This window comes from Cnephaeus nilssonii, assembly GCF_951640355.1.
Source record: "Cnephaeus nilssonii genome assembly, chromosome: 5".
Taxonomy (NCBI): Eukaryota; Metazoa; Chordata; class Mammalia; order Chiroptera; family Vespertilionidae; genus Cnephaeus; species Cnephaeus nilssonii.
In genome coordinates, this window is record NC_137076.1 from 60443602 (window position 1) to 60467731 (window position 24130).

The 24130-nt window shown below is 48.9% G+C and overlaps 1 protein-coding gene across 2 annotated transcripts in view; it reads left to right on the forward strand.

Moving 5' to 3' along the window:
• Positions 1 to 24130, forward strand: part of MAML3 (mastermind like transcriptional coactivator 3) — a 386341-nt gene that overhangs the window by 352603 nt on the left and 9608 nt on the right. For both annotated transcript variants that reach the window (XM_079770768.1, XM_079770769.1), the window contains exon 3: positions 23217 to 23465. In XM_079770768.1, coding sequence (XP_079626894.1) covers positions 23217 to 23465 — 249 coding nt within the window. The remainder of the gene's footprint in view (positions 1 to 23216; positions 23466 to 24130) is intronic.

The window sequence follows — 24130 nt, forward strand, 5'->3', positions numbered from 1 at the left end:
TGGGGTAGGATTTGAGGATTTAAGTGTAGCCTTGCAAACTTACTCATTCTGACCTCAGCCTCAAGAAGTACATAAGAAAGGAGCATAAAAGGTCTGCAGTTGCCCTGATACCAATGCCCCCCTGTAGTCATTTTGTAAAATCATAGTTTATTTTCACAGTAAGTTTTAGACCCTGGGTTATAAAGGCCTGTTTATAGAAGTTCTCATCCCAGCTTCTAAAACTCGCCTATAACTTTTTGGTCAGGACTTTTCTCACTAAGCATTTGTCACATTCCTTTCCAAATCTGTATCAATACCCATAATGGCAGTTATAATGCTCTCAGCAAAATAAGGAAAGGAAAGAACAAAGAAAGGAGGGCTGCTTCGTGGGTACAGGCTTTCTGTTTGGAATGATGGAAAAGTTCTAGAAGTGACTGATGGTTGCACAACTGTGTGAATGTCCTTAAAGCCCCGAATTATACATTTTTAAATAATTAAGATAATAAATTGTGTACTTTTATCAGAAGGAAGGAGGGAAGGAAAAAAGGAAAAGGGAAATTGAGTCATGTGGTGCTCATTCTTTCTATAATTCTGTTTTTTATTAGTTGAACCCTTTCCTGCACAAGATTCAAGACTGCTATAAGTCTATTTGAAGACAGGAAGAATAAATCCCTCCGTTTTGTATTGTATCCTATTATCTTGACCTAGCAGATAAGTCCAAAAAGAATCACCCAGCCTGCAAACACTTTGCCATCCCGTTTTCTTTCTTCCTTGCAGATCCTCCTGGTGTCACCACCAGGAAGTTGATGGCCACAGCGTTAGCAGCCTGGAGAACGATGGCTAGAAATGTAGAGGCTCATTTTTTCCCCCTTAAAATTATTGCCTGCCCCCAGCTTTTTTTCTTCTAGAGTCACACTGAAATCATTTCGGCGCCACGCCTGTGTTTATTCCAGTGGCCATGTTACTTCTTATCTGCACACATGCTCCCATTGGGGGAAGCGTGTGCAGGGCGATGTGGTGAAGATTTTTCTGAGCTATCATTTCGAACAATGCAGAAGGCGTTTGTGCCAAGTCTGGCTCTAAATGAAGCCAGGAGAGGGAAGCCCTGGCTTCCCGGGTTTCCGATGACCCACCGCCACTGTCCCCAGCCGTCCTCACCGGTTCCAGAAAGAGCGGCCGTGGTCCCTCGCCCCTTCTCAGGGTGGGCCGTGAGCACGGAGAGGGCATGGCTAGGGCCAGGGTGGATGCCACCCACGGGCAGAGGCATGACCACCACTCCGGTCCTACTGCTTGTACAGGAGCCTAAATACCATGTTTCCTTGAGCCCGAGATGCACATTTTGAGATCTCTGAAATCAAAACTCATGCATGCGTCTTAGAGTTGATGAAAGACAATATATTAGGGAGTCTATACCATTTTGTTGAAATCCCCGCCTGCAAGGAACGTTAGAATTGGAGTGTCCCTAAGTCACAGGCCAGCGAGAGAAGATGAGTCTGTTTCAGAGTCAGACGGGCTGCAGATCTCTGCTGGGGCCCCGCCCACAGCGGTCAGGAATGCAGGCCAGGCCTCCTTCTACACGGGCTCCTGGAGGTCTCTGCTTGAATGTGAACCTTTCTTTATCGGACAGGCTCGGTTCGGAACCTGCCAGGCAGGCACTGCAAGAAGTAAGAATGGATCCTTTGTGGAGTAGAGGTCAGAGATGTCACTGGAACTCTGTGACTTGCTGCAGGCAACACTGTGACCTGGGCTGGTGTTGGGTGGTTTTGTGTGTGTGGGTGTTTTTTTCCAGTGTCCTCTCCCTCCCTCCCTCCAGACACAAAGTCCTGTCCCCTGGCTCCCTGGGGTCCACCAAATGTGCCCATCCTGTGTACCTCCCCTTAGAACCTGAGGACTCTCTAAGGTGAGGGGCTGTGTGGGTTAGGACCACGCTAAGTAATACGTTAAGTATGATAGCCATCTCCTAGAAAACCTAAGCCCATGTATGAAAACTGAGACAGTGGGAGATAGACTTTTAAGAGGTACGATGTTATCTGGCAAATCATACCTGCGGGTAACTACCCACCCCACCTGCACTAAAGACTCGTCCTTTGCCTACTCCTCGTGCCAGACCCAGAGTTGGAGCCTGAGGATACAGGGCTGATTTGCAGATCTGAACGTGTTTAGCGTGGGGAGCGGAATGATTTGATCGCGGGAGACATCTTGACAGCTGTCCCAAAGGGCGTGGACATTTCTGCTCCTACTGCCTATAAAAGAGTGATCATTTTCAACTGAGGCCAAAGTCAGGGTTGTGGAAGCAAAGCAAATAGCCCTCTGCCCAAACTTCCTCCCACCTCGCTTTAAAAATGGGGGCAGGGAGAGGGGATAAGTAGTGAGGAGACTTGAGGATGGGAAATACTCAGATGAAAATGCATCACTGGCTTTTGAAATTCACAATACAGTGGTCTTAGACCATTTTTAGGTAAAACCTAATAAGTTATCTGAGCCTAAAGAGAGCCCATACCTCTGTGACTGTAGCCCCCCCACCCCCACCCCCATCCTCACCCCCGCCCAGGCTGCACCAGGGAAGACTGGGCATTAAGGTCAGGCAGAGTGAACAATGGGGGAGTGAATTCCAGTGGGTCAGGTTTCGTCATGGGATGAGATATGGTTTAGATACAGCTCCATCTGTAACTCAGATTCAAAGAGGATTTAAGGCTTAATATCTCCAAGGAACAAAGGGGGAGAAAACACGAAACTGCACCAAAGGCCATTCCGCGAGACGGCCTGGTTTGCATTTAATGCAGAGGCGGCAGAGGCAGAGGGTCTGCAGGAGCACAGGTGCCCGCCGCCTGGAAGGCCTCTGTCTTTCCCTCTGAATCAGTTGATTTTGTTGGGCGTGGAGCGTGACCCTCCCGGGCGCAGCTGTGTTAAGTTTCTGAAGCTTCTGATGCCACCTAGGAAGGGGCTAGGGAATCGGCACCCTCCTTCCCTCTCTTCTGTAACTATGGAGGCACCCAGGGCATCTTAACCCTCCCTTCCCCTGCACTTGGCATTGAAACATCAGGTGGGCAATGTGCTGCCTTCAACTTGGGGGGGAGGGGGCTGGACTCTTGCAAATGAACCCCAAAGCATTCTGCCATTCAGTTCCTTGTGTTTTTCACGGCTGTGTCTGGCATCCTATCGGCATTTCAGGTTACAATCAAAGTCATTATCACTCTAGTGACCTAAATAATCTATCCATGTCAATGCAACGACAGCGGGTCCTTGACAGCTCTTTCCCTATTCTTAACCTGATTTCGAATAGCATGAATCCCACTTTATTTCGGGGAGGGCACTTTTTTGGTTCAAGTCCACTATGGGGGAGAGGGACGGAGATCATGGAAAGGCGCTGATGGAAAATAACTGTAAAATCATGCCTGCGTTGCTCCGAACTCTGTATTACTCATCCGCATAGTGAGAGCTCCAGTCGGTACCACACTTGAGTGGCAACCTCACCAATTAGCATTGCCGCTGTGGGTCTGTGACTTGCACGTGAAAACAGAATTTGTTTAGAAGTGCTCATGCAAACGGTGCGACACGAACGTGGCCTCCGTGTCAAGTCCTTTCCCGTGTCCTGACAGACTCGTGTCTTTGCAGGTTTCTCTGATCGGTGGCCCCCTTGACAGTTCCCAGAGCTCATAAGCCAAAGGAAACAGCTCCTGTTGCCATGAGCACTGTGACTGCAGTGAGGTTTATGAGCTGTTCCTGCCGCTGCGTTTTGCCTAAAAAAGAAAAAAAAAATCAGATCTTGCAAGAACACAGATTAAGAAGGGAACGTATGCAAATATCTATGCTAATGCCGCCAAACCTATAACTTGGCCCCATGGTGCCTGTGTTGCCATTTTTCTTAGTGAAAACTTTTCTCCCCTGTTAGCATTAATGTATGTGTCTCATGTTTTAAAAATCTGCAATAATGCCAAAAAAAACCTTGAAAGCAAACGTGTTAGGACAAATATGAACTGTGCCCTTTTCTTATGTCATCAGGATCTATAGTATCTTCATAAATATAGTAAGGATACATTTATAAACCTTTCGTTGTTTTTCCCCAATTTGAAGAAATTCCTGATCTCTTTTGAGGAAGAAAATACTTGTTCCATTGGAGCTCTGTTTAGAACTGTTGATGGATTGTTTGGGGTTTTTTTGTTGGCAGTTTGGGGGGCCCGGGTGGGGAGGAGAAGGTGCCCTCTGGCATTTCAAGGGCTCAAGCAGCCACAGGTCATGCCCATACTCTGCCGGCCAGTGATGCACGATCAGAGGCGGCCCGCATGCAAAGGGGGCCCCCAGACAGGCTGATCCGAAGGCCAGCAGAACAAAGCCGATGCGTTTGCAGACCTTGGAAACGGCTGCCGAGCGCATATCCGGTCAGGTTGAGACCCTCGTTCTCTTTCACCCGCCCTTCCACTGTCCAAAACCTAGGAGGCAGTCACTTGAAATTGCTGAACTTTCCAAAGCTAGTTGCATTCGGACTAAAAGAAAAATGGGAAATTTCACCTTGTACAGCACTGTCTAATCCCTATGTTGTATACCTGAAACTAATACATTATTATATGTTAACTTTACTTGAAAAATAAATTTAAAAGGCAATTTCACCCCAATAGCACTTTTGTACTTTACCCTTTCCCCAAAAAAAAATGTATAGACAACATGTCCGGCCAGCATGGCTCAGTGGTTGAGCATCAACCTATGAACCAGGAGGTCACGGTTCAATTCCCAGTCAAGGCACATGCCAGGGTTGTGGGCTCGATCCCCAGTGGGGGTGTGCAGGAGGCAGCCGATCAATGATTTTCTCTCATCATTGAAGTTTCTATCTCCCTCTCCCTCTCCTCACTGAAATCAATAAAAATATATATTTTTTTAAATGTATAGACAACAGAAAGCACGGCTGAGAATAGGAATGTCTCCATGCCAAGCCTCCCCATGCTTTTGGGGCTGGGGATGGAGGTGTCTGCCCACCAGGGTCTGTTCTGGGACTTGCCCAGCCTGATTCTTCTCCAGCTGCATCCTGCCCCCCCCCCCCCCCCCCCGTTTCAGTCATTCCCGTGTGTCCTTGTGTCCCCTCCTCTCCCATTGTGGTCTGTGTTTGCTGTTCAGTCCCAGACATTCTTAATCCACTGGGTTCCTGACCTGACTTCCACTCCTCTCAGCTTCCAGCCCCTCCTCCTGGCACTCAAGTCCTGAGTGCCTCTGTTTGGAGGGGTGGGACTACTTCTCTGAAGCCCCTAAAGGGAGAGTGATAGGCAGTGCGACGCATGGTGACCAGCACTGGGAACCCCAACTAGAAAGAGTCTCCTCTCAATGGCCCGAGGGCCCTAGCCCTCAACTCCCAAGGACTCTTCTCCGTGAGCACCCCGACAATGTAAAGGGATAGCGGCGCTGTGGTGGAGAGCGGGTGAGCAGAGGGAAGCGCATGTCCCCAAGTGTCACTGGGTTTCCTTTTCCCAGCCCCCCTTCAGAACCCGCCTCCTCTGCCTGTGCCTTCCTGCTGCTCCTAAGAGGTTCCAATGATACAATCACGTGTGCAAGGAACAGAGCTCCTACAGGACACACACACACACACACACACACACACACACACACACACCAGCACCACCAAACTCATTCTCTAACTACAGGGACACAGATGCTTGAAGGAAACTCCCGGCGCCCTCCTCCCTCCACCGCCCAAACTCCCAAGTCACATTTCCTTTTCTCGGAGGTGCAGAGAGCACGGGTTAAGTTTTAAGGGTTTAAATGGATTTTTTTTCCCTGAGCCTACTAACTTCTTTCAGATTATCAGGAATCTAGAAAATATGAAACTTAAGTACTGAGTTCCCTGCACATTTTGAGGGCAGGGTCTCCCTGTGGGCTCACCCCTTCTGCGTCTCCCCAGACCCGGGCTCACCCAGCTGAGAGCTGCACAGACTCACGTGGCCTGGAATACAGGTCCCTAAGGAGTTGCTGGCCTCCGGCCACCGAGTCCCATTGGAACGGGTGGCCCAGATTCCTTCAGATGACCCGCCGACAAGAGCTGGCCGCGCCTAGGACAGCGGCCACCCCCACCCCCCACCCCTGTGTTCCCTGGGCTTTTTATTGCCTTTACTCGGGCAAGGGAAGGAAAGCAGTCTGTCTCTTCTACTTGTTTAATAAAAGAAAACATAATCATAGTTTGACACATTACTCTTGGTGGATGCACAGGAAAAATAACCTATATATCAGAGGAGGAGAGAGGAGCGGAGGGGGAGGCAGAAGAAAAACGCATTGGCTGCCTGCAGAGTCCAGTATCAGACGTCAGAGAAAAACCCATAGCAACGGGGCTCGGAGACAGATGGGGCGTCTGCAGCCCTCCCTCAGGTGCGAAGACAGAACAAATAGGTGAAGCCATCCATTTCCCCGAGCCGTGGGAATGGCAGAGTGAGGTGGACCGAGTGTCTGCTTCTTCTCCACGTTGTCTCACTAAAGGGTAGGAAGGGTTTCAAATAGGAGATTTTTCATTGTTTAGAGAAACACGCATGTTTTTCCCCTGGAACCACCACCCTATTCTTTCACCCTGAATTTCCAGTGGCCTGACTGTGGTGATGAACTCTTCTGTTAGAAATTCGTTGTACTACCATCTCTAGTTTACATTTAAAAGATGGTGGGATAAATGCAACATGGACCGTCTTATGAAAATATCACGCCACTTCTGATGCAAACAAGATTTTCCATGAAGCCCAAGAGTGATTTTTCTGACTTTAAAAAAAATCCAAAATGGAGCTTCGAGCACTAACTACGCCTGGGAAATACTTAGCTGTCACTTTGTTGTGAAGGCGACTTGTCCTTAAAACCCTTTAACTGGGCCACCACCTGACTTTCCTTAGTCTTTGTCAGGTCCTCTTGAAAAAAGTTCAGTGAAACATGGAGCAGGAAGTAGAAAGTTGGGGGGATGTTAGAAGCACAAAAAAATGAAAAGGTTTCCTCTCAAAGCAGTTTTAGTCATATTTCCTGTTATTGTTTGGCATCTTCTCTTCATCCCCAGGCTGTATTGTTAGGGCTCTAAAAATAGTCAACGTATACCCCTACTATACCACTCCCAGTCAAAAGTCTGGTGGTAGGTTTAAAATGCTACTGTATATTAAATTTACATGTAAATAAACTCGGCTTTTTAAAGCAGGGAAGACAAGGAAAACTGGAACTATTTATACTGATTTTTGAGCAGGGGTCATCGTCCCTGCCAGATGTCCGGTAGCCCTGTGAGGGCAACATGAGAATCACAGCGGCTACAAGTAAACAGGAAGAAATGGGGACCGCTGGTCCAGCGCGTGGCCCAGACATATGTTGCATACGAAATAAAGGCGTGTGCATTCTTATTCTTGCCAAAATATACCTTGCGGTTAAATTTGACTCCTGACTCTTAAACTCCCACCGTCAGGAACCTAGTCTCTCTCGGCCAGCTTCCCTTCACCTCCTGGCTGGATTACCCATATCCTGCCTCACTCTACTGAATCTCATGAAAAGGAATGCTTTCATCCTTTTATTTCCTTTAAGGGTCTTTACTGTGGCTCCCTGCCTGTTGGTCAGGTCAGATGTCTGAGCCTGCATGCAGACCTGTCCGTGCTCACACCTGCCCTGCGAAGCTTGTCTCCTACCCACCTCAGCATCCTCCTCCGCACGGGCCCTGGGAACACCACCTCCCTCCTTGGGGCTGGCTTCTCCTGCCTCCTCCTTTCACTCAAATCCAAATCTCACTTCCATCCAGGCTCCCCCTCTTCCATGAAGCTCTTCCCAACAGAATTAGAGAATGTCAGGGCTTGGTAGGACTGAGAGCACCTGGGCAGGCATCCTCATTTCATGAAGTCAGAAGTGTTCAGTGAACTGCCCCAAGTCACACGATCCCTAGAATCCATCTGTTCCACATCCCCCTTTCTCCTGTGGAGTCCTGACCATCCCAGCTCTGACCAGGCTGGCTTCACGGAAATCCCGTGGCACCAGCCAGAGAGCGTGCCAGCGCCACTCTTGACGGGCTGGGATCATCCTCCAGCTTTTCAATGAGGGGAAACCTTGTCTCTCCACTGTTTTGTTTTTGTTTTTGTTTTTTTAATCCTCACCTGAGGATATGACTTTGTTGATTTGAGAGAGAAACATCGATCAGTATACCAGGGATCAAACCCACAGTCTAGTTATGGGCCCTGGCCAGGAATTGAACCTGTTGACCTCTCGGTATACGGTGTTTGATTCAACAACTGAGCCACACCAGCCAGGCTCCACTGGGTTTTTAATATCCATCCAGGACCAAGTCCTTGGCTGCCCTTCTCCAAGACCTCAGCCACAACACCTGCCAGTGTGCTGGGGTGCTGGGCCCTTGGGGACTCCCTGAGCAATCGAAGCTTTTTTAAAAGGGGATGTGTATCCGAATTGAAAGAAAGCTTTCATGGCAAATTATATATTCTGTACCCTGGCTGATGTGGCTCAGCTGAAGTGGTAGATTTGGTTCTTGGTCAGGGCTCATGCCCAGGTTGCAGGCTCCATCCCTGGTCAGGGTGCAGGTGGGAGACAACCAATCAGTGTTTCTCTCTCTCTCTCTCTCTCTCTCTCTCTCTCTCTCTCTCTCTCTCTCTTCCTCTCTCTAAAATAAATTTAAATTTTTTTTTAATTATACATTCTGCATATAATGTTCTAGGGCTCAGATTTCAGGTGGAGGGTTGTGTGTATGTTTTTCTGGTGACAGGTGCATTTTTGGCCATGGAGTAATAGTGTCTTACTCTGCACATTAAGTCAAAGCAAAGTTGTAAACACAGCCCATATGCACGTATTTTTGTATTCTATTAAGCAAGCCAGTTGTTTGCTTGTTTGGTTGGTTGGTTGGTTTGTTTCTTTGTCTTACCTCTGGCTGAGTATTTTCTAAGAAAAATCAACTCTAAGACCTGGAGACTGAAACCGAAAATGCCAGTAAGGGCTGTGCAGTACTGTAAGGCTCAAGTGACAGGCATAAGGCTCCATGTTCTTAAACCAGTTCCCTGCGCTTCCATTGGGTTAGCAGCCTTGGCAATATATTGTACTGACCTAGGCACCTTCCTTAACTGGGTCCCTTAGCAGAATGTGAATCCTACCCAGGGTGTGTGCACCTCCGGGCAGGATACATTGAGGCTCTGCCCCCAAAATCCTGTGGGAGGTGCTGAGAGTGACCGAGGCCCTGATGCAGCCCCAGATACCTCCACGGTGACGGTGGCAAGGCTCTGTGCTGTGGGGGCGGCCCCTCCGCGTCATGAGACGTCTCTCAGCACCCTGTACATGGACGTCCACTCCCTGGGGGCTGACACTGACTGACTGAGGGGGACCCAGGGACTTCTCTCCTTGGGAATTCTCTCCGACTACATCAAAAAAGGAATGAACGAATGGCCTTGTCAGCCTCTTTAACGTGCTTCCAGCCGTGAATCAAGAGGTGGCGTTCCCTGGGCCTGTACAGAAAGTGACCTTCAGCAAAAACTACACCTGAGAACCCAAGGCAAATACAGAAGGGACTCTCACTCTCCCGGGCTTTCCCGAGTCACATAATGGGGACCTGAGACAGACTTCAAGTTCCATTTACAGGTTCCTGTCCCCTCTCCCCCTCCTCAGCAGATTCCAGCCTTTCGTATTTAATGTCAGCTTTCAGAACAGGTTTGGTTGCCTTGGGGAGGATTCCACCCGTGCGATGGATAAACTGTCTATTCTTAAGGTAGGGGAGGCTGGAGAGGGGAAGAAACACAAGGGCAAAAGCAGAGTAGTTAGTGGGACCCAGGTAAAGGAGACCGTGTATATTAGAGAAACGGGGGAAAGGTGAGGAAGACAGGCTCTGATCCTCAGTGCGGCGGACGGACGCTTTCTCGGGTTGATAAATACCCTGAGCAGCAGGTGAGCGCTCCCTGTCCTGCTCCAGCATCCATCAGCCCGACCTCCTGCTCGGACTGTAACCTCCTACGAGCACTCAACGCTGAGAGAAGTGGTCGTTGTGAGCGCTTTTAAAGGAGGCTTGCGGTCTGAGGTGCAGAGTGTGTCCGAGACACGTGGACGTTGTCAGGGAGCTCGCCCAGATCCGGGAAGCATAAGGGGGGTGTTAGGCCGGCTAGCTAGGGGAAAATTAGCACGAGAAGCTTTGGGAGAAAGTGGGAAAGGGTGGGCATTTGAGGTGCTATCATGGTAAGGAGGTCAGACTTGGTTTTAGTTTCTGGTAGAAAGTAGTAGGAAATTGGTGGTACATCCCAGATATTTAAGCAAAAATATTTATGCTTTTAGAGGGGTATTTGGCATATCACCCCCACCTTAGAAGGCCCATATCCCTGTTGTCAACAGGAGTGGAGTTAGTTCTCACTGAAATGAAAGCTTCCCCTCAATTTCACCTTTGTTCTAGGGTCTGGTCCATATTCAGCTATCTACCTAGGGTTTATCCTCAGCAAAAGGCTTGTGAACGGTATTTTCCTTCTTCAGGCTGAGGAACTGATTTGACCATTAAAAAAGAACAAAATATGAACTGAAAACATAGGCCCCACAAAAGGTTTCTAGTTTCCCCGTTATTATTAATATTGGCGATAACAAGCGCCAGCATCTCTGAGCGCTTGCTGTGTGCCGAGCACTGTGGAAGCTTTCTACCTGACAGAAGTGCAGGTAAAAGGGGCGAAGAGTGTGAGACTGTGGAGAGGATGACTTCTGATTGCTACCTGATTCCTTTACCAGGTCGCTGTGTGTGAGACTGTGTGTCTGTGTGTGTCTGTGTGTGTGTGAATGAGTGTGTGTGTGAGTGTGTGAGTGAATGAGTGTATGAGTGTGTGTGTGTGAGTGTGTGAGTGAAGGAGTGTGTGAGTGTGTGTGTGAGTGTGTTTGTGTATGTGTGAGAATGTGTGTGTGAGTGAATGAGTGTGTGAGTGTGTAAGTATATGTGTGTGAGAGTGTGTATGTGAGTGAATGAGTGTGTGAGTGTGTGTGTATGTGTGTGTGTTTGTGTGTGTGTGAGAATGTGTGTGTGTATGTGTGAGAGTGTGTGTGAGAGTGTGTGTGTGAGTGTGTGTGTGTGAGTGAATGAGTGTATGAGTGTGTGTGAGTGTGTGAGTGTGTGTGTGAGTGTGTGTGTTTGTGTGTGGGAGAATGTGTGTGTATGTGTGTGAGTGTGTGAGTGTGAGTAAATGAGTGTGTGTGTATGTGTGTGAGTGTGTGTGTGTGAGAATGTGAGTGTGAGTGAATGAGTGTGTGTATGTGTGTGAGTGTGAGTGAATGAGTGTGTGTGTGTGTGTGTGTGTGAGAATGTGTGAGTGTGAGAATGTGTGTGTGAGTGTGAGTGTGTGTATGTGTAAGTGCGTGTGTGTGTGTGAGTGAGTGTGAGTGTGTGTGAGTGTGTGTGTGTGTGTGTGTGTGTGTGAGTGTGTGTGTGTTGTCAGGTGCTGTGTTCACCGCAGTGCCAGTGCAGCCCAGGGACCTCTCTGAAGTCCATGGTTCTTTCAGGACCATTTTTATCCCAGTTTGTCCCCAACTCTTCTCAAGGGTAGAGAGGACCTGGGCCACTTCTCCTTTTTGGACTTACCAGGCAGATTTAGAAAATGAACAAATGCCAATAAAAAAGAAAGAGACAGTAATGTTTCAGTACAGTGTCATTGTACCCTTTGCAAGATAAACACGGGACTTAGAAAGAATATTAACCATAGTGGACTTAGTCTGGCCTTGTAACAGGGCACAACTTAGAAGGTATCTTTCAATCCTATCAGCGTTTCTCCGTGACTCTATGTAAAACCTTGTTTGAAGAACATGTCTAAAAATTTAAACTCAAGGATGTTTCTGGATGTGGTCCAGGGTCTGATGGACCCCCATCCTCACCCACCCTGACCCTCTGTGAGCCCCTCTCCTAGACTCACTTCCTCTAAGAATCTGGGTTCTCAGTCAAAATCTCTAAATATGTAAAGTTCCAATCCAGACTTCTCGATGTTACTTCTTTTTCTCCTGCTTTCTCATGCCCTCCCCCGAGTCCTGGTCCCCTCACACCCCACCACTACTGCTGCCTGGTCTGCTCTCAGGAGTGTGGGGGGCCCAGCCCTCCTCTCTGAGCCTTGGTGGGATCACACCTGGGTGGCCCACAGACAGGTAGGTTCAGCAGTCAGAAACCAGGTCGGAAAGCCAGCAGAGCAGGCTGACACGGACCCCCACCCCCTCTGGAAGCCGGGAGGGGAGAGCAGAGGGCTGAGAGTAAGCAGCTTCGTAGAAGGGGCTCTTCCCAGGCAGCCAGCGCTCTCGGCCCCCGACCACCTGCCCAGGCTGCGGAGAGGATGGCGATGATGGAGGAAGCGCCCTTGGGCTCCGACTTTCCTTCCTTTCGTCCTGTCTTGTAAGTGGTTGCAACAGAGAGCTCCACTTGGCAGTGTGGTGGGCTCTTGTCTATAAATGGAAACATTGGCCTGGCTCCCAGTATAACACAAGATAGGCCTCTGCATCCGTTATGTAATCTTTGCTGTGATGACTTCATCAGCCAGTGGGGAGGCGATAAAAGAGAAGGCACGATGTGGGGGAACAGTAGCTCAGGAGAAACTCTTCCCAGCAGCTGGGCTGAAGACAGCTGAGACGCCTCCTGGTTTTTAAATCAAGGCAAGAAAGGCAGCAAGCAGATGGGTGAAAACCCAATTCCTGCAGCCGCTGGCAAACCACTTGCAGTCCATGTGTCCTGACAGCGGCCACTGGGATGTGGGCAGATGCCGCCCCACCTCTGGGGGGCAGGTCTCGCAGCCCCTGGGGAGGGGTTTGCCTACACCCCCGCGGGGAAGGCAGCCTGTGCAGATGAGTGAAGGTTTTCACTGTTTCCCGAGTTCCTCCACGCTAAGGGTTGGGCTGGTTCCGGCCACGCTGTGGTTTCAAGCCTAGACTTGGAGAAAAAACACAGAAGGCAGGGTGGTGGGGCAAAGGGCAGCTTGCCCGGGCGGACCGGGGGATTCTTGGAGGATGGTCAGTGCCCTTCAGGGCCGCCTCTGGGACTTGGGAGCTCTCGGGTGAAGCAGTGAAAAGGTGGCCTAGCTTCTGAACCTGTAGCCAAACCCAGTTGGTTCAGGTCTTGAAGCCTCCAGAGAACTGCATGTAAGGATGTCTGCTGCACACTCCAGAGCCTAGGTGGGCTCAGGTGGAAACAGTCCCAGTCCCAGACACAACCAGGGCCCCTTTTGAACCCAGTGGGCTCCATTCCGCGACTGTTTAGACTAAGTGCTCTTAATGAGGTTTGGGTTTTTGTTGGGTTTGTTTTGGGGGAAGGTAAGTTATTGTTTAATGAATCCTCTAAATGTTGGCCATTTAAGTTGTCTTTAATTTTTTTGCTACTTTAAGTCATTCAAGCTAGTCAGGATATATCTTTGCACAAAGCTCTGAATATTTCCATGAGATGAGTCCTTAGAAATGGAATTTCAGGGTCTGATGTATTCAAGTCTTTGATCACTGTCCCTCTGCTCTGGAAGACAGCCCCCTCTTGTCCCTCTGAGCCAATCTGAAGCATCCCTTCCTCTGAGAAGCCTTCAGCCCCTCCCAGCACAGAAGTGCTTCTACCACCGGTCCCTATGCTCTGCTGTCTCCTTAGCCCAAGGTGTGGCTTGTGCCTCCTCCTCTGCAAAGAAGCCACTGGCTGCTCAGGAACTAGGGGATCCTCACCGCTCATCAGAATTTCAGAGTCCTTGAAAACAAGCAAATAAGCAAATAGGCCCTTTATCTTTCCTTCCTTCCTTCCTTCTTTCCTTCCTTCCTTCCTTCCTTCCTTCCTTCCGGCAATTTAAAGCCTTTATTTTTTTTTAGATCACACATTTTTTAAGTAATTATTTAAACTAATATGTTCATAATAGAAAAACTGAAAGAGGATAATAAAAATCGCTTATTATCCTTGTCTAACTTGATTATTCTGTGATGACTGATTTCGAAACTGCTTTTTTCTCTCCTCTTAACTATATGTTGTAAGCTTTGTTCCTACGTGATTAGATAGTCAGAGAAGGCGTGATTTTTATTGGCTGCCTAGGACTCATGGTATGGAGGTACCATCATTTATTTAATCAGGCTCCTATTGTTGCACACTATTGAACTTTTAACCAATTTAGAGTTGCTTTGGTGGTGGAATTAACCACAGCAAAGGAATCCAAAGGGCTCTATAATTTACGTCAAAGGTAGAGGAAAAGCATACCTCTCCAAGTTGTTTTGCCACTGGAGGGACCAACAGTAACTTTGTTCAAAGCACTGTTAAGGACAAATGGTGTTTTTGTTGTTTTTACCCCCAAGAAAGTCCGTGAAAGCCTGACCTTCCTGTGGCTGATGGCACTCTCACCTCTTGCACTGGCCTGCCAACTTTAACCCTTTCTTCCTCAGCAGGGGCTACAGTCAGCAGCTCAGAGAAGCTGTCCATTGTAAGGCCATCTTTTTTCTCCTCCCCAGTCATACATGATGCTGGGATAGGCTAGAATTCATCAAAGCCAATTCGTCAGCTCCATTCAGCAAATGTCAATTCTGTTGCAACTGTGCTGAATGTTAGAAAACATTAAACAAAACAAACAAACACAAAAACCCTACAGACCTTGCACGAATTACCCTACCAGAAAACTATAACTTGTAAGCATTTGGAAAGTTGGGACTTTCTACCTTTCTTACATTATTTTGTAAGAAACACTCATGTATCTGCCATGATCATAAGCATGGAAAATATATTATTGCATGGGGCTAGGCAAGGCTGGGAGTAAATACAAAAACATCAAAATATTAACATGGTTGCCTTTGAGCATTAAAAATGAATATTGCCTTTTCTTTCTTTATACTTTTATGCAAAGTTTTCAAATTTTTCCACGGATCAGGGGGGAAATCAGCAAAACATGTACTTTTTAAACAATCCCGTGTCTAGATAGGAACTCCATTCTGCTCATTGAAGCCTGGAAAGAAAAGCAAGTTTCACGTCTTAGTCCTGATGGTCTTCGGAGCTCCCCGAGAACCAGCAACACCACACTTCCCTCACCCTGACCCCAGAGCTGCATGTTCAAGAGGCTGTAGCAACAACAGTAACAACAAGCAGCAATTTGTTATGGTCAGGGTGGGCCAGTCGCTTGATGGAGCTGAGTATCTACCCAGGCCTGTTGGGTCCCCCAGTGCATTGGTCGGCAAACTGCGGCTCGCAAGCCACATGTGAGCCGTGGTTTGCCGCTCTGTTGACTAATGAGTTTGCCGACCACTGCCCCAGTGTAAGTGGCTCCTTAGAGGATGAACACAGAACTACTAAACCCATGTAGCAGGCTTAGCACTGGGCCCCAAGACAATACCGTTTCAGTGATAAGCTTCCTAAATTGCTAAACTGTCTCAAAACTCAGTCGTCTTGGGGACACAACCATACAGCAAACCTTTTTATCCGACCTTCTTCAATAATCTGCTGAAACAGAGGGGCTTCTATGGGGCAGTTCCTGTTGGGGCTCTGCTATGAATTTATGGTAAGCAACTCTCCATAACCCACAGTGAGAAATTGGTCCGGTCAAAGAAATTCTGTACAAGAAACCACCATCCTGAAACCAAGTTTCTGCCCTGACAATTGATCAACTTCAAAGGGAATTCTAAGGTTTTATTTTATTTTCTTCCTTCCTTCCATTTATGGTTGAATGGGCTATCTTGTGCCCTTTCTTTAAATGTCAAAGTTCAGAGCACCGAGGCATCCTAATTTGGGGTACCAGGCAGCATATAAAAAAGACATATTTTGGTGCTCTTTCAGTTGCACCCTTTGATCCCAATAGAGTTTCTACCTTTGAATTCTAAGCCCATTCCTCTCCCTCCGCCCCCTACCCCCTTCCCATTTCTTTTTACTCCGGAGTCCTCTTGGGTGGTCTGCTCAATTTAGACCAGATGCATGTTATGGTCAGTGAAAAGGTCCGAAGCCCAAAGACACCGCCACCAGCTGTGGGACATCAGACAAGTTTCTTACCCTCTCAGAGGCTTGGGGGCTTTTTTAGTGAGTAAATGAGTTAATTGTGGAGGCAAACGCACCTAGCAGAGTACTTTGCCTATAGTAGGTGCCCCGTACGTGTTTAGTTGTTTTCTTCCGTTGCTGCCTCTGTGTTCTCTGTGTTTGAAGAACCTTTTTCAACCAGAGGGACTTTCCTCCAATCATAGCTTTCCATAGTTCTACCCTACATCAGACCCGGGGACAGGAAGTCTAATGAGGTTGATGCTTCCTCACCGAGCAAGCGAGTATACTGGCCTCACCCTGCCTCCATCCTGGCTGCTCCCCAGCCTCCCAGCAGGGCTGCAGGGAGCCTGGACTTCCTGGAAGACTCATGGCCATGGCTCCTTTCAGAATTCTTGGGTTTGCATTGCCTGAGCAGCCCTCTGGAAATTTGAGAAATTTGTTCCAAATGCAGAAGAACCTGCAATAAAAATCTAAGCAACTCAGCACCCTGACTTGCTTTGGAAAAATGTAGGATTTGCAATCTCATCAGAGCACATAGAGCTGGAAGCCCCATGCTACAGTCAGTCTCTATAAACCAGGATTATTGCCCAAGTGATTCTCAAACTGTGGGTCTTGGTAATTACCTGGAGGGGTTGTTAAAACAGCTCCAGGAGTTGTGGTTCCGTATGCCTAGGGTGGAGCCCGAGAATTTGCATTTCTAACAGTCTCCCAGATGATGCTAATGCTGCTGATCCTGGAACCGGACCTTGGGAACCGGTTCCCCTGATTTAGCCCATTATTGTCCCCATTATTGTTCTCTCCCTTCTTAGCCATTAACTTTCCATAGGGCTTCATTAACTCTTTCATCTCCAAAGCTTCCACTGTCAAGCAGAAGTCTTAGGAATATGATTTTCATTTGAAGGTGTGGGGACTGAGACCCAAAGGTCAGATGCCATCCCGAGCCTCAGCCTGCCAGTTCACCGCCTTGAGCCCGGGGAGTCACTGCCAGGTGCCTCCGTGCAGTGCAGCCCACGGTGGATTCCTCTAAGCTGCTCTCAGATGTGAAACTGCTGAACTCTCCCAGCAAGTGCGTGTGTGCGCGCGCGCGCGCGCGCGCGCGTGTGTGTGTGTGTGTGTGTGTGTGTGTGTGTTAAGCTGCTCTCAGACATGAAACTGCTGAACTCTCCCAGCAAGTGTGTGTGTGTGCGTGTGTGTGTGTGTGTGTGTGTGTGTGTGTGTGTGTGGAGGCGGTGGGGGCGAACGTTAGCTTCTGCCAAACTTAAAACCTGAATAATACCTTTGCAGGGGACACTGGTGAGAGGTTGGACATAGAATTCTTTTGCTGTATAGACTCTGGGCAAAATTCCGTTTGGAATTGATTTATTTTTTATTTAATTACTTGATCCAGTTCAGTGTGTGTGAAAAGCACGGATTTTTTTTTTTCTGAGACATCCTTTTTGTTCTGTATTGACCTATTATTGCTTTTTCCTACAGGAATAACGCTCTTCCACCCCCTCCCAACCCCCGAGCCCGGCACTCCCATTGCCTTCCCAGCCCCTGGCACACGCGGGGCAGCGGAAGCTGGGACGTGCGCCCCGAGCGCCTGCGGGCCGCGGACCTGGCGCCCCCCGGCAGCCCGCCCGCCCCGCGCCCCGGCCACCTCCGCGGTTCCTTTGTTAGGGACGCCGGCGCCGAGAGGCGTTTTCCGGCCTCCGGGGAGCGCGCGGGCCCCACTCCTGACTCCTTAGAGCCCCCTAAGGACTTGTAAGCACAGCGGCTCCAGCAGAGAGGCTAAATGACGCCCCAGGGGACTTTTAAAGGAAAATCCTAAATTTCATTTAGGCTGTTCGTGGGCCACGCGATTGCAAAGCCAGCGGAGGCGCGCCTCTCCGCGCCGGCTGTGGGCACCCCAGGCTGCGGGAACCCCGTCCCTCTCGGACGGTCCCCCCCCGGGGTCTGGTGGACGCCGCTCCCTCCCCCCCTTTCGGGTCCTCACCGCCCCGCACCGTCTCCTCCCGCTCCCAGCCCTTCCGTTTCCTCCCACGGCCTTCCCCACCCCACCCCACCCCCTGCAATCTCCCTCCCCTCGGGCTGGAAGAAAAGTCGGTAATAAGAAACCAGTTCAGTGTCAGTGGGAGAGAGGAGGGGGGACGGGGGGGGGCGATCACCCCAGAGATACACGGCGATGGAGAGGGAACTCATTTTGTGTAAAGAGGGCCTCGAGTCACCAGGGAATTCCTGGATTGTCTCAGGCTGTCGTGTGTGATGTCCATCACGCCGTGCGAACACCATCTGCTCGGTATTATGCTCTCAGTTGCCAGGCTACCTGCTGTACGCAGGAACACTTGACTGCCCGGCTCCGCGCTCGCCGCGTCGCCCAGCCCGCGCGGGGCGGGGGCCGGTGGGGGAGGGCCGGGGCCTGATTAAGCCATCTGCGAGCGGAGGGGCGGGGGCCGCGGGCGGGCGGGCGGGCGGGCCGAGCTGGAGCACTGGGCTGACACCACCATCTGCTGGGCCAGCGGAAGAACAGCAGCTGGTCCTGGGGTGGCGTTCCCTCCCCCCTCCCCTCCCTCCCCGCCCGCCGGCACCGCCTGGAAAAGGCTGAAGCCCGGGGCGTCCGTCCTCAAGCCAGTTCGCCACCACGTCCCATCACCCCAGTCCCATCGGCCTTTTGTGGGCCCCCCGGCTAAGGAGCCAGCAGGCTTTGGCTCACCGCCAGCCACGCTGGCCCCTCTCACCCAAACACGAGGCGTGTTCTTGAAAACACTTCAGAGGAAGAAAGCTTCCCTGCGCACAGATTTATAAATAAACAGCTGGCTGCTCTTGGGAGATATTTTTACCGCAGCTGTTTTTTTTTTTTTGAAGTAGAAAACTGCCTCTTCGGGAGAGGTGGGGTGTTTTTTACACCTCCTACCTCTCTCCAGCCCTTAGGAAAATGGCTAAGATCTTTTCCCTGCGGGAGAAAAAGATACGGAAAATAGCTTCACTGGTTTTTATTGTCTCCCCCCCCCCCGCCCCCTCCCTTTATTTTACGGAAGAGTGAAAGGTTTGGGGAGTAATGAAGATCAATGTAACCATTTGGATTGCTGACAGGGAGAGACTGAATGAGGAGACGTGGTAGAGCGCGAGGGAGGTCGTTTGGTGGGGGGGATGGGGCGGAGAACAAGCCCCGTAATTAAAACTAAAAATACTGCATCATTTGGCATTCCCGTCCTGGTGAGGAAAGCGCGGCTTGGTTTTCTCTAACTGCGCGCACACTGTGTGTCCACCTCAGAAACAAGAGCGGTGGCATGAAGTCCTGAAATTTGACAGGCGATTGCTCACCAAGCCCTCTTAGCCTGGAGGTTAAAAGCCACCATGTAATATGAAACAGTTAATGGCCTCAGCCAGCTCAATGTGTAAGGTGAGTCACTTGGTGAGGCTTCACACGCTGGCTGCAATACACACCTGAGCCTGGCCAGCCCCTGAATGCAGCAGAGCGGGTTGGGAGAGTCTTAAAGGTGTAATTACCCGGACCCACAATGTTTCCTTGGGAAGGCAATCCTTTAAAAATGCAGATAGCCCTCCCGCCTCTAGGTCTTCAGGCCTTCGGTGAGAAACCTGAAGACAAAACTTTGGGGAGGGAATCATTTAGGGAAATATGTAATCCTGGGAAGTAATAACCTAACTATTCTTTTTTTTTTAATATATTTTATTGATTTTTTTACAGAGAGGAAGGGAAAGGGATAGAGAGCTAGAAGCATCGATGAGAGAGAAACATCGACCAGCTGCCTCCTGCAAACCCCCTACCGGGGATGTGCCCGCAACCAATGTACATGCCCTTGACCGGAATCGAACCTGGGACCTTTCAGTCCGCAGACCAACGCTCAATCCACTGAGCCAAACCGGTTTCGGCCTAACTATTCTTTTGAAAAGGGTTTTTCCCCACTATGCTTTAAAAAAAAAATTATTGATTGATTTTTAGTGAGAGAGAGAAACATCAATTTGTTGTTCCACTTATTTATGCATTCATTGGTTGCTTCTTGTATGTGCCCTGACCAGGGATCAAACCCACAACCTTGGCATATCCAGATGATGCTCTCTAACCAACTGTGACCAGGGCCCCCACTGTGCTTCCAAAGTATTTATTTTTGGCACAGGAAGACAGGGGCCAAAAGTAGTTGGATGTATCAACGTCCTCACCTCACCGTGGCTAGGTTGAGAAAGCAACAAGTCACTACTTACCACTTCTGAGCATGCGTCCCAGCTTCCCCGGCAGGTCACAGGACAAGAATATCTCAAAGTGCGCAAAAATAAACAGGGCCTGCCCGGACCCGCCCGCTCATAAAATCAAGCTGAAGAAAACTTTATCTTCCCTTGGGTCTCGTTTTCTTGCCAACTCTCTCCTCTTTATCAAAACTGGGAAATAAATATAGTGAAATACACAGGAGGGGAAAGCCCCATATATCTGTATTTTTGCTGATTGGTTAACTATCCTTCAGTGTGACTTTGTCTAAGTGTTAAGTCATTTAGCCCTTTGTTTCTAACGGTGGGAAGAAACAGCTTTAGCTACTGGAAGGGCTTGGAAAACAGGTAGTAAATATTGGGAGCAAAGGAATGACAAATACCTTGGTCCTTCAGGAGTCAAGTAAACGGGTAGCATGAAGGTTCCTGGCATTTGTTAGCATAAGGTCTTCTTAACAGAAAATCGCATCGTCCTCTACCTAATAGTTGTCTGTGTACAGACAAAATACAGAAAGACAAATTTTATTAACTTCAGCAGCGACACTTGCATTCAAAACATAGAACACAGGACGCTTATGGGAGACCTGTCTATTTTGTCTGCAGGCAATTCCCCAGTGCACGCTTGGCAGCGCGGGCCTGAGGCCTGGGGAGGCCTGTGCTGGTGGAAACAGTGAGAACTTAGACTCCAGAGCAGTGTTCTGGTTGTGCTAGTTCTGTTTCTTCCCTTGATTAACTGTGTGACCTGGGCCACTGCACTAACTAACCAGAGCTTTGGGTTCTTCTTTCCCAGGTGAGAGGAGTAACGGTGTTTTGTTTTGTTTTGTTGGTTGTTTGGCCTGTTTTGTTTGGGTGGTAGAGCCGGGATTAATTACTTGAGACTTGAATGAATTGAAAGGAACATTTCGGCGGAACATTCAGACAACACTTGCCATTCCCAGGTGTGCCTGAACAGGAAAGGCAGTGTCTGCAAACTGAATGTTGTGGTCATACACTGACACTTCCAGTGAGCTCTTTTTCCCCACTCGTCTACACTGCCAGCTGTTACAGACTTCCCCACTCAGCACTATCTCAAGTAGTAGCTTGCGCTGTGTGTAAATAGGTCTCTACCACATTACTTCCTATCCCTTAAGGACCCATCCTTAAAAGTTGCCATCATTTGAATGACCGACACATAATTAATTATGGAGACCCAATTCAACCCCCACCTTTAAATTATCCGACGTGTGAGACTCCATTCTGTTTTTGAAGATGTTGGGAGATTATGTATCTTTGGGCAGTGTGACAGGTTTCTACTTCGCACCATCGACAACTCTCACTAGCAGGATTTTTTTTTTACATTTATCAAAGCTTTCAGATGTCACAATTATAGACCCTTGAGCAACACAGATTTGAACTGCACGGGTCCACTTATACACAGTTTATTTTCTTTATTGATTAAGATATTACATATGTGTCCTTATCCCCCTATTGCCCCCCAACTCCCCTGCTCATGCCCTCACCCCCCCCCGCAGTGTCTGTGTCTATTGGTTATGCTTATATGCATGCATACAAGTCCTTTAGTTGATCTCTCCCCTTTCCCCCCACCCTCCCCTGCCTTCCCTCTGAGGTTTGACGGTCTGATAGATGCTTCTCTGTCTCTAGATCTGTTTTTGTTCATCAGTTTATGTTGTTCATTATATTCCACAAATGAGTGAGATTATGTGATATTTATCTTTCTCCAACTGACTTATTTCGCTTAGCATAATGCTCTCCAAGTCCATCCATGCTGTTGCAAATGGTAAGAATTCCTTCTTTTTTTTACCGCAGCATAGTATTCCATTGTGTAGATGTACTACAGTTTTTAATCCACTCATCTGCTGATGGGCACTTAGGCTGTTTCTAAATCTTAGCTATGGTGAATTGTGCTGCTATGAACATAGGGGTGCATATATCCTTTCTGATTGTGTTTCTAGTTTCTTGAGATATATTCCTAGAAGTGGGATCACTGGGTCAAATGGGAGTTCCATTTTTAGTTTTCTGAGGAAACTCCATACTGTTCTCCACAGTGGTTGCACCAGTCTGCATTCCCACCAGCAGTGCACAAGGGTTCCTTTTTCTCCGCATCCTCGCCAGCACTTGTTTGTTGATTTGTTGATGATAGCCATTCTGACAGGTGTGAGGTGTGGTACCTCATTGCCATTTTGATATGCATCTCTCGGATGATTAGTGACTTTGAGCCTGTTTTCATGTGTCTCTTGGCCTTCTGGATGTCCTCTTTTGAAAAGTATCTATTTAGGTCCATTGCCCATTTTTTGATTGGGTTGTTTATCTTCCTTTTGTTAAGTTATACACAGGTTATTTTCAACAAATATACACTTGGCCTTCTGTATCCCAGATTTCGCATCTGCCAATTCAACCAACTGCGGGTCGAAAACAGTATTTTCAGTCCACAGTTGGGAATTCGTGGATATGGAGGGCCAACAATATGCATTGATCTACACCATTTTAGATAAGGGATTTGAGCAGCCACGGGTTCAGTATCCATGAGAGGGCCTGGAACCAATTCCCCGTGCCTTCTGAGGGAGGACTATACAGTTTGGGGAGAGTCAGTAATTATACATGGATTTTCAACTGCACAGGGGTCAGCTTCGCAAACCCCTCCTTGTTCAGGGGTCATCTGTGATTAGAATTCCATCAAACAGCAGACCTGTCAACTAGTAAATTGCAGCAAACTTCTGTGAATGTCTTTCATACTCCCTAAGAGGTTCATTTTGGCCAGGTAGGCAGTGAGGAGTAAGAGGTAAACTCAGGCTGTCTCCTTCAAGACTTAAGGCAGGCCCTGCCTAAGGGTTTGTTTCCTTTCCTTTGGAGAAACAGAATGTTAGCTGGAAATCCAGTCCTTGTCCCTTAGTCAGTCCCATCCAACACAGATGGGCCTTGGTCTCAGATCCCCGGAGCCATGCTCTGTGACTGTCCCCCTGGAGCCTCTCCAGTTCCACTGTGATAAGGCCACCTTTGCAGTCTACTGTATTGTTTGTATAAAAATGTAATTAGTGGGCCACTCGGGACCCCTTGGGTCAGAGCCTCTGCCCCCTTCCTTCCCCCCACGCTTCCCTTCAAATGTGCAATCACTGAATCGGCCTCTCTCTCCTCCTAGGAGCAGCACCCAGTTGGGCTTCCCCGGACCACAGGCCCCATGCAGTCCTCCGTGCCCCCGGGCTCAGGTGGCATGGTCTCCAGCGCCAGCCCCTCGGGTCCGGGCTTCCTGGGCAGCCAGCCCCAGGCGGCCATCATGAAGCAGATGCTCATTGATCAGCGGGCCCAGTTGATGGAGCAGCAGAAGCAACAGTTCCTGCGGGAGCAAAGGCAGCAGCAGCAGCAGCAGCAGCAGATTCTTGCCGAGCAGGTAAGGTGCCCATGGTGTCCCAGCAAGCATTTGTTCAGGCCCTGGTGTCCGGGAGGGAGGTACAGGACAGTCCTTCTTCAAGATGTTCACAGTCTCCCGGGTTCACAGGAGAACCCACAGAATTTAGACCTTTCAGTTAGTTAGACCTTTTCTTGGAGTGAGTGAGTTTGTTCTGAAAAGACAGGCTTCAGCTCTCCATTTGAAAGCCCATTTGCCAGAGACGTGTCCCCCATTGGAGGCTGACTCCTTTTCTTTGGGTTTCTGGTACAGGGGTTGGTGCAATCAGCATGCAGGTGGGAGGGCTGGCTCACATTCTTCATAAGCTCTAATGTTTCTAGCAACAGGAAAAAGAAAAAGAATTCAGAGAACTTTGTCTCTTAAAAGAAAGTGTTGGGAGGAGGGATTGAATCGGTCATGAACAATGGAACAGGAACAATAGCAGAATGAAAGGGCCCACGGAACTACCTGGAAGCCTGAACTTGAGGTCACAGAAAGGGGGCAAATTTAAGAACATTCCCAACAGCTTTGAAAAGAGCTCGGGAAATCTTTAAGTTAAAGGCAGGCCTAACACAAAGCTTTCCCTTAGGCATCTTTGCCCACCTTCCCCATGTGACTCCTCCAGCTTTGAAGGAGAGCCTTCCCTGTGGGCTTGCCCCTGTCTGCTT